The sequence below is a fragment of the Papio anubis genome, chromosome 10, assembly GCF_008728515.1.
Source record: "Papio anubis isolate 15944 chromosome 10, Panubis1.0, whole genome shotgun sequence".
Lineage (NCBI taxonomy): Eukaryota > Metazoa > Chordata > Mammalia > Primates > Cercopithecidae > Papio > Papio anubis.
The window spans coordinates 71,243,541-71,257,395 of NC_044985.1; the positions used below are offsets into that span (position 1 = coordinate 71,243,541).

Here is a 13,855-nt window from a genome sequence, read left to right on the forward strand (position 1 = left end):
AATTCCTATTTTCAAAAAGGCACATGAGGGTTTTTACTAAGTAATATTTCATCTCTAGAAATTTAATTTTTTTAATTTTTTTTATTTTTTATTTTTTATTTTTATTTTTTTGAGACAGAGTCTTGCTCTGTCACCCAGGCTGGAGTGCAGTGGCGGGATCTCAGCTCACTGCAAGCTCTGCCTCCTCCAGGTTCACGCCATTCTCCTGCCTCAGCCTCCCCAGCAGCTGGGACCACAGGTGCCCGCCACCACGCCTGGCTAATTTTTTTGTATTTTCAGTAGAGACGAGGTTTCACCGTGTTCTCCAGGATGGTCTCGATCTCCTGACCTCGTGATCCGCCCACCTCGGCCTCGTAAAGTACTGGGGTTACAGGCGTGAGCCATCGTGCCCGGCCTCTAGGAAATTTTTATATCATGAATTCCCTTTGCAGAGCCCTCAGAAAACCAAGCTTGAATGAATCTCCTTCCTTTTCCCATCAACAGCAGCACTCTCCATGCTTCTGTCACTTTGTTTACTACATTATACGGAAATAAACTGTCCACCGTTCAGACTCCCCTAGGAAGCAACGAGATTCTTGAGCACCTCATCTCAGCCATACCTGTTTCTCTAGCACCTTCCTCAGTTTCAGGCCCAGAAGATGTATTTATTCACACTTTATTAAAGTACACTGAACACGGTCATTTTAAAGAGCTATTAGAGGTATCAAATAAGAATACATTTATGGAAATATTTTTTACATCTTAAATTGCTATACAAAAATAAGCTATCATTTTGTTTAATATTCTCTCATTAATACCAATGCTTGAGATTTCTGTCACCAGTTACTAATTTGCCACAAAATGTTACTTTAATAAAGGTATATATCCACAGTAACCATCACCATACAGGCTTCTCCATGCTCTATTTTTTTATTTTTAATATTCTCATTTTTAGACACAGAATTTTATGGGATTAGATCTAACTTATATTACTAGATCCTTTGGTGTCCTAGTTGACTAGATTTTTATATTAGTCTTGACTGGGAAGTTTTTATTTTGGAAATATGGGGAAGAAAGAGAATAGCTGAAAACTCAGATGTCTGAAGTTCCCTTTCCTCCTCACACTTTTCCTAGCCAAAGGTTAGCATCAAATGTCATAGGGAGTTGTTTTTACAACATTTTTCTCCTTGCAATAGCCCAGAGCTACTCCAGTGTTTAATATTGTGTGCTGAAAAAAAGAGAGAAGTCTTTCAGCTAAAGTTACTTGGTTTTGGACTGTTTAACACACACACACACACACACACACACACACACACACACGCATACGCACTCGGTATAATAAATTTCCAAAGAAAAATATCACTTCAATAAAAACTAATTTCTCTCTACAATGGAAAAATATGGTAGATTTTTTAGATTAAAATTGAGAGCTTTAACTAGCTTAAAAAGATAAATGCTTCTAATATTTTACCTGTGATAATTGTGTATTCTTCATCTTCCTCAGAATCAGCATTAAGAGGAGCAGGGGCAAGATTAAGCAGCAGGCATATGGAAACCCAAAGTGCATGCACTTTCTTCATTGTGTAAATCATCTCTGAAATGCAGAACCCATACATATCAAATAAATAAAGTGTTCATATGGACTCATTTACAGACCAGTAAACATCGTATTCGTACTTCATATGCCTATGACATTTTATGTGTATACACATACATTTCTCTGTGCATACTCAATGAGTCACACTTAAAATATATATGTAGTATTCAGAATTATCGGCAAACACATTCAGTGCATATATTTATTAATATTCAAGCAAACAGGTCATATTTCAACTTTGAAAATATAAATAAAAAGGACAGTAATTGAGAGACACGGGTAAATGCTGATCAATATGGCAAAGTATATATTAAAGTCCATTTCCATGTGCAATCTTACTTTCCACATCTTTCACACAGCTATTCTTTCTCAGTCGGAACCAATAATTATTTAGGCATTTTTCTATTACTTCTTTAATGCAACTTTTAATTCCTGGCTTATCTTTATCTCTGCTCTAGTTCTTCTTTTAAAAAGGAAACACATTTTCAGAATTTTCATCTTTGTTTCCTTTAAAAAATACATTATTTACATCAATTTCCTAACCAGGTTTTCTATGAGACAGCAGACAGCCAAAACAGCAGACAAAAGAAGTGTCTGACATTCGAGTTAGTCCTTTTTCCCAGTTCATTATTCCCCAGTTTAGGGCGTTATCTGATTCAAAAGAGTTTCACAGAAAAGTGATTCTAAGTGATAAGCCATCACTTTACACTCTAAGGGAAACAGATTTCAATAGGAGAGTGAGACTTTATCTGTTTCAACATTGTTTAAAGATCTATAGCCAAAAAAGAAAGAAAGAAAGAAAGAAAGAAAGAAAGAAAGAAAGAAAGAAAGAAAGAAAGGAAGGAAGGAAGGAAGGAAGGAAGGAAGGAAGGAAGGAAGGAAGGAATCACCTCTATTTTTTTAAAGACGACTTCTTTGGATTTAAAGGTGGAAGGAAAAGTGTAATGATCATGCAACACAGGAAAATAAAAGAAGGGAACACTTGCTTCCTTCCTTTTTTCAGCCACCAGTGCCATTCCAGTCAGGAAGGAAAGCGAGATCTTATCAGCAAACATTCACAAATGCAGGGACAGATACTTCATCAAAAACAATCTAGAAAATTGTCTGCTTTTGTTTGTGGCAGATCATAGCTGCAATATACACCATTGTGGGTAGTCATATAATAATGAAGTAATAAATGTCATTATGCTTTAAGTTTCATTAAAAATCACTAGTGAGATATATAACCTTTTTTTCTTACAACACTTTGCGAGTGTTAACATACATTTGACTTTTAGCCAGTAGAGATATCATATATCTTGTAAATCATACCATAAACAATTTGAATTCACAAATATATATACATATTGATATAGATACATGATTTTTGAAGAAGCTTTAAACTAAACCTCTAATCCTTATCACATTTTTGAACACATATTTTTCAGAGATTCATTTATTTCCATTTGATTCTTTAAAATATACAATCCTGCTACACTTTGAGTATAAAATACAGAATATGCTCTGCATCACACAGTTCAGGAAGCAGGCTGAGGTTGGCGGCCTGCTGAGGCCCCTGAGAGCCAGGGATCTAAATTCAGCAAGTTCCTCTCTTAAAAAATGGCGGCCTGAGATATTGCCTAAACTTAGTATTTTCGACTTTCCTTGGGTGCTAGGATTAGAAACCAACTCTGACAAATTTGGATCATCAGTTTATTTATTCTAGAATATGTGGAACAATCTGAGACGACAAGGGCAGGCTTGCATTGGTTCTCAGAAACAGCTAGAGCTGGTGAGCTGAGCACCACCAGGTATCTCTCATTGTGGCTACACTTCTTAGACAGCTTTATTTTCTCTCAGTGTGAGCCAATCTTTTCTGCATAGCATGATGCATGAACAATGGGCTGTCCTGGTTTTTAAACCTTAAAAGTTTTTCAATCAAAATAGTGTGACTACTTGTCTTTATGTTCCAGGCTTAAACAGCTTGAGACTAGCTCTGATTGTTTCAGCCTGAAACAAGGCCACATTTTGGACCAATCCATTTGAGTTGGGAATTGTGGGAGACCATCATAGATTTGGTGGACCCAAAACCAGTCTGGGGTCAGGAATAACAAAATGTAATAGCATTGCAAATATTAATGGAACCTAATGGTTTGGGTGGTGGAAAGGGACAAGTGTAACTCCCAGAAGGAAGAAATTGTTTCTTTCAGAAGGGAAGCATGTTGGACAGATAAAACTATGACAATATACCACAGCAAGCCATAGCTAAATAGTAGCGTATGTAATTAAAAACAAAGAGAAAAGTAAGCAAAAGGCAAATAAAGTACAATTGCAAGAAGAATCAAATACCTAAATTTTTACTCAAAAATTCTGTCTGGTTCTGAGTGATAACAGATTTAATGTAGGGATGAATCCATGCACCAACTTCTATATACCATGCACAAACTTTTTCCTTTTGGAAAAATCCAACTTTCTTGAAATTGGAAAACAGAGGTTTATAAAACACCATTTGTGGATCTCCTCCCCTCATAGACCAGCAGAGAATTTGCTGTAGAGATCTGCTTGATAAGTCCATAATCTTGTCTTTCTAATAGAAACATCTCCTTTAAAAAAAATTGACTCTATTATTTAAAATAGTTTTAGATTTACAAAAAACAAAAATTGAGAAGAGTGTACAGAGACTTCTCATACACCTCACACCTCGTTTCCCTGTTAACATGTTACGTTAGTATGGCGCACTTATCATTAATATACCAAAATTGATACATTGTTACTAACTAAAGTCCATGCGTTAATCCTTAGTTTTTCCCTAGCATTTTTCTGTTCTAGCAACCCATCCAGAATACCAAATTGCTCCAGTTGTCATCTCTCCTTAGGTTCCCCTTGGCTGTGACAGTTTCTCAGGTTTTTCTTATTTTTGATGATCTTGACAGTTTTGAGTAATACTGGTCAGGCATTTTGCAGGGTATCCCCTTATTAGAATTTATCTGATGTTTTTACTCATAACTAGACCATGGTTATGGGGTTTGGGAAAGAAGATAACAGAGCTAAAGTGCCATTTTTGTCACATTATGACAAGGATACATACTACCAACATAATTGATGACTGATGATATTGATCTTAAACACCTGAATAGGGTAATGATTGTTAGGTTTCTCCACTATGAAGTTACTTTCTACCCCTACCTTTCCATACTGTTTATTTATTTATTTTTTATACTTTAAGTTCTGGGATGTATGTGCAGAACATGCAAGTTTGTTACATAGACATACACATGCCATATTGATTTGCTGCACCCATCAACCCATCATCTACATTAGGTATTTCTCCTAATGCTATCCCTTCCCTAACCCCCCACACCCTGACAGACCCTGGTATGTGATGTTCCCTTCCCTGTGTCCATGTGTTCTCATTGCTCAACTTTCACTTATGAGTGAAAACATGTGGTGTCTGGTTTTCTGTTCCTGTGTTAGTTTGCTGAGAATGATGGCTTCCAGCTTCATCCCTGTCTCTGCAAAGGACATGAACACATCCTTTTTTATGGCTGCATAGTATTCCATGGTGTATATGTGCCACATTTTCTTTATACATTCTATCATTGATAGGCATTTGGGTTGGTTCCAAGTCTTTGTTATTGTGAATAGTGTCACAACAAACATATGTGTGCAAGCGTCTTTATAGTAGAATGATTTGTACTGGGTCAAATGCTATTTCTGGTTCTAGATCCTTGAGGAATCACCACACCGTCTTCCACAATGACTGAACTAATTTACACTCCCAACAGTAGTGTAAAAGAGTTTCTCCAGCATCTGTTGTTTCCTGACTTTTTAATGATCACCATTCTAACTGACCAGTGATGATGGGCTTTTTTTCATATGTTTGTTGGCTGCATAAATGTCTTCTTTTGAGAAATGCCTGTTCATATCCTTCATCCACTTTTTGATGGGGTTGTTTTTTTCTTGTAAATTTGTTTAAGTTCTTTGTAGATTCTAGATATTAGCCTTCTGTCAGACGGATAGATTGCAAAAATTTTCTCCCATTCTGTAGGTTGCCTGTTCACTCTGATGACAGTTTCTTTTGCTCTGCAGAAGCTCTTTAGTTTAATTAGATCCCATTTGTCAATTTTGGCTTTTGTTGCCATTGCTTTTGGTGATTTAGTCATGAAGTCTTTGCCCACACCTATGTCCCGAATGGTATTGCCTGGGTTTTCTTCTAGGGTTTTTATGGTTTTAGGTCTTATGTTTAAGTCTTTAACCCATCTTGAGTTAATTTTTATATAAGGTGTAAGGAAGAGATCCAGTGTCTGTTTTCTGCATATGGCTAGCCAGTTTTCCCAACACCATTTATTAAATAGGAAATCATTTCCCCACTGCTTATATTTGTCAGGTTTGTCAAAGATAAGATGATTGTAGATGTGTGCTGTTATTTCTGAGGCCTCTGTTCTGTTCCATTGGTCTACATGTCTGTTTTGGTACCAGTACCATGCTCTTTTGGTTACTGTAGGCTCATAGTATAGTTTGAAGTCAGGTAGCGTGATGCCTCCAGCTTTGTTCTTTTTGCTTAGGATTGTCTTGGCTATACGGGCTGTTTTTTGGTTCCATATGAAGTTTAAAGTAGTTTATTTTTTCTAATTTTGTGAAGAAAGTCAATGGTAACTTAATGGGGATAGCATTAAATCTATAAATTGGGCAATATGGCCATTTTTCAATATTGATTCTTCTTATCCATGAGGATGAAATGTTTTTCCATTTGCTTGTGTCCTCTCTTATTTCCTTGAGCAATGGTTGGTAGATCTCCTTGAAGAGGTCCCTCACATCCCTTGTGAGTTGTATTCCTAGGTATTTTATTCCCTTTGTAGCAATTGTGAATGGGAGTTCACTCATGATTTGGCTCTCTGTTTGTCTATTATTGGTGTATAGGAATGCTTGTGATTTTTGCACTTTGATTTTGTATCCTGAGATTTTGCTGAAGTTGCTTATCAGCTTACAGAGATTTGGGGATGAGACGATGGTGTTTTCTAAATATAAAATCATGTCATCTGCAAACAGAGACAATTTGACTTCCTCTCTTCCTATTTGAATAAACTTTATTACTTTCTCTTGCCTGGTTGCCCCCGCCAGAACTTCCAATACTGTGTTGAGTAGGAGTGGTGAGAGAGGGCATCTTTGTCTTGTACTGGCTTTCAGAGGGAATGCTTCCAGCTTTTGCCCATTCGGTATGATATTGACTGTGAGTTTGTCATAAATAGCTATTATTATTTTGAGATACGTTCCATCAATACCTAGTTTGTTGAGAATTTTTAGCATGAAGAGGTGTTGAATTTTATCGAGGGCCTTTTCTGCATCTATTGAGATACTCATGTGGTTTTTGTCATTGGTTCTGTTTATGTGATAGATTATGTTTATTGATTTGTGTATGTTGTACGAGCCTTGTATTCCAGGGATGAAGCTGACTAGATCGTGGTGGATAAGCTTTTTGATGTGCTGCTGGATTTGGTTTACCAGTATTTTATTGAGGATTTTCACATCAATGTTCCTCAGGGATATTGGCCTGAAATGTTCTTTTTGTTGTTGTGTCTCTGCCAGGTTTTGGTATCAGGCTGATGCTGGCCTCATAAAATGAGTTAGGGAGGATTCCCTCTTTTTCTATTGTTTGGAATAGTTTCAGAAGGAGTGGTACCATCTCCTCTTTGTACCTCTGGTAGAATTTGGCTGTGAATCTGTCTGATCCTGGGCTTTTTTTGGTTGATAGGCTATTAGTTACTGCCTCAATTTCAGAACTTGTTATTGGTCTATTCAGGGATTTGACTTCTTCCTGGTTTAGATTTGAGAGGGTGTATGTGTCCAGGAATTTATCCATTTCTTCTAAATTTTCTAGTTTCTTTGTGTAGAGGTGTTTATAGTATTCTCTGATGGTAGTCTGTGTTTCTGTGGGATCAGTGGTGATATCCCCTTTATCATTTTTTATTGTGTCTATTTGCTTTTTCTCTTTTTTCTTCTTCATTAGTCTGGCTAGCAATCCAGCTATTTGCTGATCTTTTCAAATAACAAGCTTCTATATTCATTTAGTTTTGAAGGGGTTTTCCTGTTTCTATGTCCTTCAGTTCTGCTTTGATCTTAGTTGTCAGATATAAAAAGAGTTCCTCTTTAAAAGTTTGCCTTGTTTAGCATCCTTGCTCTTTGTTCCATATTCCCAAAGCCAAACTACATTCCTTATCCTTTATGCCTCCTTGTTTTAGTTTCAGTAAACAACTTTCCCATCATTCCTTATCTACAGAGCTCACATCTGCTAGTCACTCTGTAAATTACCCCTCCCGTTGTCCACCAGTGTAATCACACCCCTGCCCCTTTCAAGTTAGCCAATCAAGTTCAGTTGCTATTGTACAGTCCAACTCCAGCTATTGTACAGTCCAACTCCAGCTAACAGAGACTAGACACATGTCAGAAATGATAAATTCCTCTTCAAAAAGTTTTAGTTCCCTGTTCTTCCTGTTCTTTGTTTCTCCAGTTTCTTTAGTTAACTGTGCTATAAACAACCCTTTCCACCAGTCCTAATTTATAACTTACATCTATTCTGTTCCCTTAGTTACGCACTCTACAACTATTCTTCCCGCTGAAACTGCTTGTCCTACCACTGTAACCCACATCCTTGCTCTATTCAAATTAGTCAATCGAGATTAGCTTAGATTATACATTCCAACTCAGTCAGTAAAAAAAAAGACACAACAGTAAAAGCCCCTTGTGTTAAAAATAAAAAACCCTGCCCACCCCTCTTAGTGTGCTCTCAAAATGGCAAGTACAAATAACACCCTTCTCCTAAGGGAGGAGACCACTCCTCATATTATCTTATGCCCAACTTCCGCCTCCAAAGACAGAAAAATTAAAAACTAAAAGCCATAAATGAAATCCACAGGCAGACAGTCCAGCGTAGTGCCCTAGGCCTGGTAGTTAAAGATCGATCCCTGACCTAACCGGTTATGTTATCTATAGATTCCAGACATTGTATGGAAAAGCATTGTGAAAATCCCTGTCCTGTTCTGTTCCATTCTGATTACTAGTGCATGCAGCCCCCAGACACGTATCCCCTGCTTGCTCAATTGATCACGACCCTCTCACATGGACCCCCTTAGAGTTGTAAGCCCTTGAAAGGGACAGGAATTGCTCACTTGGGGAGCTTGGCTTTTGAGATGCAAGTCTGCTGAAGTTCCCAGCTGAATAAAGCTCCTTCGTTCTTTAACACGGTGTCTAAGGAGTTTTGTCTGCTGCTCGTCCTGCTACATTTCTTGGTTCCCTGACCAGAAAGTGAGGTGATTAACGGATGGCTGAGGCACCCCCTTAGGCAGCTTAGGCCTGCCCTGTGGAGCATCCCTTCAGAGGACTCTGGCCAGCTTGAGTGCTGTGGATCCTGGGAGTGCTCCCAGGTAGGCATTTTCCCCAGTGGAATGCCTCGTCAGAGCAGTGCATGGCAGGCCCCCGTGGAGGATCAACGCAGTGGCTGAACACCAGGAAAGAACTGGCACTTGCAGTCTGGACATCTGAAACTTGGTAAGACTAGTCTTTGGAACTTGCCCACTCCATTTGAGTGGAAGCGTGGCCTAATCACCCATGGCGTGTCTGTACCGGCACTGTGGTTTTTGTTTTTGACTTGACTTGGATTGCTTGATACTTTGGTTTTGGTTTTGACCTGGCTTGGATTTCTTCATACTCTGTTTGGTTTTGATTCTGGTTTGGTGTAAACTGTAAAAGTGTCTGTGTGCCCTTTTTCCCCGTTCTTTGTTTTGTGGTGTGCATGTGGTGTAAGCATGGTGTTTTGTCTTGAGGAAGCATGGGTGAGGCACAAAGTAAGCCCACCCTACCAGGAATTATGTTGACAAATTTCCAGAAAGGATTTAAGGGAGATTATGGTGTTACTCTGACACCAGGAAAAGTTAGAACTTTGCGTGAAATAGACTGGCCAGCATTAGAGGTGGGTTGGCCATCAGAAGGAAGCCTGGACAGGTCCCTTGTTTCAAAGGTATGGCACAAGGTAACCTGTAAGCCAGGGCATGCAGATCAGTTCCCTTAGGTAGACACTTGGTTACAGCTGGTTTTAGATCCTTCCCACAGTGGTTGAGAGAACAGCAGCATAAATGGCTGGCAGAGGCAGGGAAAGACCAGCAGAGAGAGACAGAGAGAGAGAGAGAAGAAAGAGGCAGAGAGAAAAAGAGGCAAAGAGAGAGGGAAAGAGACAGAGAGGAAGAGACAGAAAGACAAAGAAGGAGTCAAGGAAAGAAAGAGAGAGATATACAAGTAGTTAAGAATAAAATAAAACAGTGTACCCTATTCCTTTAAAAGCCAAGGTAAATTTAAAACCTATAATTGATAATTAAAGGTATTCTCCTTAACCCTATAACACTCCAATACCACTTTGTTGTCAGTGTAAACAAGGGAATACCCAGAAAGCACTGAGGCCATTGATAACGCCTAGCCTTCCTGTGAAAAATCATTAATCCAGTAACCCGTGGATGGCCCAAATGCATTCAATCTGTAGCAGCACCTACTTTTCTAACAGAAGAAACTAGAAAAATAACTCTTAGGGGAAACCTCATTGTGAGCATACCTCACCAGTTCAGAAGTATCCTAAGGGGAAAAAAAGGTGGGGGGGGGAGCAAAAGGGTAGCTTACTAACTTAAAAATCTTAAACTATAGGGGTATTCTGTTAAAAAAAAAAAAGATGATTTAAAATTAACCACTGAAAATTCCCTAACCCAGCAGGTTTCCTAACAGGGGATTTAAATCTTAATTACCATACAAAGGTCTGACCAGACCTACGAGGAAGTCCCTTCAGGATAGAACGAAAGATGGCTCCTCCTGGGTAATTGAAAGAAAAACAACAAAAAAAAGACAAAGCCATCTATACCAATTCTAAGTTAATTTGAACTAAACAAGGTCTTATTAATAGCAAAGGATAATTGAAATCCCAAACTTACAAGGTTTTCAACAAAAGTAAAGTTTGCTAAAAGTTAACAGTGTAAGATGTATTACAGTAACTTGTAATCTTGTGGCCTTAGACAGTCTAGTCCACAGACATAAAGGAAGTTCTCTTTGGAAAAGAATGGCTATTATCTTTGGAAAAAAAGGAAGAAAAGGTGGAGGGGCAGAATTTATGTAAAAAGAATGTTATATGGTAAATTCTTGTCCTGAAATAAACTAACTGGTTGTTTAAAGAAAGAGATGTTTGTAATAAGTCAGAAAATTAAGGCATGTCGAAGAACTGTCTGTGAAAGTCATGAAAGAGAAAAAAAACTTATAAAAAATAATTTATGCCAGAAATGTTGTATAATTTACAAGTAATTAGGCCTCCTGAATGTAAAACTATTGAAGAAACAGTTTATGTGCAAGGTGTATAAGGAAAGTAAAATATACTTTTGGTAAAGGGATTATAAGGAGGCATAAGAATGTGGATTTTTACCTACACTAAAAGGTTAAAAAAAAGTTTTGTTTTGAAGGTTTAAGCAAGTTTTAAAACATTAATCATAAAGAAAATTCTGTGTGTAAACATACTAGTTATATTTAAAGAGGTATCATCCAGTTTTTCTGTGAACTGAACATTAAAATATAAACACAACGGGTTTTTCTTAAATCACTAACCTGCTCTTTAACAAAAATTATAAAAAGTTAAAAAGAGTCTATAAAAATCTTACCTTATGGTCCAACATTAAAATTTGAATATGTATGTCTACAAAGTTTTATTAAAACTAAGTTTAACATTAGTAACACACTAATATAAAGGTGAAATTTAGCTTATCTGGTATAAAATCATACAGGAAGCATTCTCAAATATAAAAATGGTGTTTGGCTTTCTTTGGTCTAAAAACTAATAAAAATAGGTGCTAAAGGAAATTTCTCAGCAGAAAGGCACCAAGGACTATAAAGTCTACTGCTGATGTCCCCACATTTAAAACAAAAGGTTAATTTCTTAAGAATTATATACTTGGTTTATCTTCCACTTTCCTTTCCCTCAAAACTAAAAGTCTTTTAGCACATGTACCACCTCTAGAATTTCCAGTAAACTAGCACCAGCCTGAAGATCATGTTCTCATCGAAGGGTGGAAAGAGGGAAAACTTGAACCAGCCTGGGAAGGAGCTTACCTTGTGCTGCTAACCACCGAGACTGCTGTTCATACAGTGGAAAGGGGATGTACTTATCACACCCGAGTCAAGAAAGTGCCACACCTTCCAGAGTCGTGGACCACAGTCCCAGGGGAAAACCCTACTAAACTAAGGTAAGAAAAATTTAACTCTTTCATTTATTCTATTATTCTTTCTTCTTTTCTTGCTCTATTGCTGACCATCTAGTTATTAACATAACCAAGTCAATTTTGCCTCAAACTATTGCATTTAATGCTTGCCTTGTTATACCCTGTGGGGACTTGCCAAGTCAAAGACAGCTTTCTACTTCAGAAAAGTACCTCTGTCCTTCCTGACTCTCCTCAGACTGGGCATTAGTAAATTAGGACCATTTAATCCAGGGAGATTTCCATAAAGACCCCAGTGACAACCAGGAGTCTTGCCCCCCAATGTAGAGCTTTTATGCCATAGTTGGTCCAATACTGTGTGGACCACTAAAGAGCAAGGATGGACTGTCCCAACTGGTTTTTGTAATTTCCTAAAATCATACATTCATTTTACTAGAGGATCATAGAAGTTAAAGACTCAAAACAAAATTTGGCTATTAAGCAGGTTACCAAGATGCAAATGACTGGTTGGAATGGATCAAATATTCCATCCACACGTTAAACGTAGGCAATTGTTATGCTTGTGCACATGGCAAACCAGAGGCCCAGATTGTCCCCGTTCCACTAAGGTGGTCCTCCAGTCAACCAGGCGTAGGCTGCATGGTAGCTCTTTTCCAGCATTCTACAGCCTGGAGTAATAAGACATGCCAAGCTCTTTCTGCTATATCCTGAAGTCCAGCACCCTGCAAGTCAGCCCTCAAAGGCCATCCAGCTTCCACCCCCCAATACTAGGTTCACTTCTTGTCTCTCACAACAGGGAGAAAACTTAGCATTCCTTGGAGACCTGAAGGGATGCAGTGAGCTTAAGAATTTTTAAGAGTGTATCAATCAGTCAGCCCTTGTTCTTCCCTGAGCTGATGTGTGGTGGTATTGTGGTGGACCTTTACTGGGCACTCTGCTGAATAACTGGAGTGGCATTTGTGCTTTAGTCCAATTGGTTATCCCTTTCACCCTGGCATTTCATCAACCAGAGGGAGGAAAAATAAGACATCACAAAGAGAGAGAAGCCCCTTATGGGTCTTTCGATTCTCACGTCTGTTTAGATGCAATTGGAGTCCCATGGGGAATACCAGATCAATTTAAAGCCCAAAATCAAATAGCTGCAGGATTTGAGTCAATATTTTGGTGGGTGACAGTTAATAAAAATGTAGATTGGATAAACTACATCTATTACAACCAACAGCAATGAGCTTTTCATGAGTTAAAAGAAAAACTCATGTTGGCCCCAACCCTGGGGCTACCTGACCTGACAAAACCTTTTACACTATATATGTCAAACAGAGGGGAAAAAAAAAATGGCAGTTAGAGTTTTGACCCAGATCATGGGGCCCTGGCTGAGGCCAGTGGCCTACCTCTATAAACAACTAGATGGCATTTTTAAGAGTTGGCCCTCATGTTTGAGGGCCTTGGCAGAAACAGCCCTGCTAGCACAAGAAGCGGATAAGCTAACTCTTGGGCAAAACCTAAAGATAAAGGGCCCCCATGCTGTGGTGACTTTAATAAATACCAAAGGACATCATTGACTAATGAATACTAGACTAACTAGATACCAAAGCTAGCTCTGTGAAAATCCCTGTATGACCATTGAAGTTTGCAACACCCTAAACCCTGCCACCTTGCTCCCGATATCAGAGAGCCCAGTTAAACATAACTGTGTAGAGGTGTTGGACTCAGTTTATTCTAGCAGGCCCAACCTCTGAGACCATCCTTGAACATTGGTAGACTGGGAGCTGCACGTGAACGGGAGCAGCTTCGCCAACCTCTGCAAAGTGACTCTGAAGAAGATGACAAGCCCTGCTCCAGTCACATCTGGAAGCTGACTGGTCAATGCATGGCCGAAGCATGCAGAAACTTATCGCGGGACTCATTTTCCTTAAAATTTGGACTTGTACAGTAAGGACTTCAACTGACCTCCCCAGATGGAGGACTGTTCCCAGTATATACATCAAGTCACTGTGGTATGACAAAAGGTGGCTACAGTCCTATTATTTTATGGTTATTATAAGTGTACCAGGACTCTCAA

At 38.6% G+C, this 13,855-nt stretch overlaps 1 protein-coding gene across 2 annotated transcripts in view; it reads right to left on the reverse strand.

Moving 5' to 3' along the window:
* Window positions 1–13,855, reverse strand: part of TFPI (tissue factor pathway inhibitor) — a 101,089-nt gene that overhangs the window by 44,632 nt on the left and 42,602 nt on the right. For both annotated transcript variants that reach the window (XM_017946705.2, XM_009182578.2), the window contains exon 2: window positions 1,451–1,573. In XM_017946705.2, coding sequence (XP_017802194.1) covers window positions 1,451–1,571 — 121 coding nt within the window. In that variant the 5' untranslated portion in view covers window positions 1,572–1,573. The remainder of the gene's footprint in view (window positions 1–1,450; window positions 1,574–13,855) is intronic.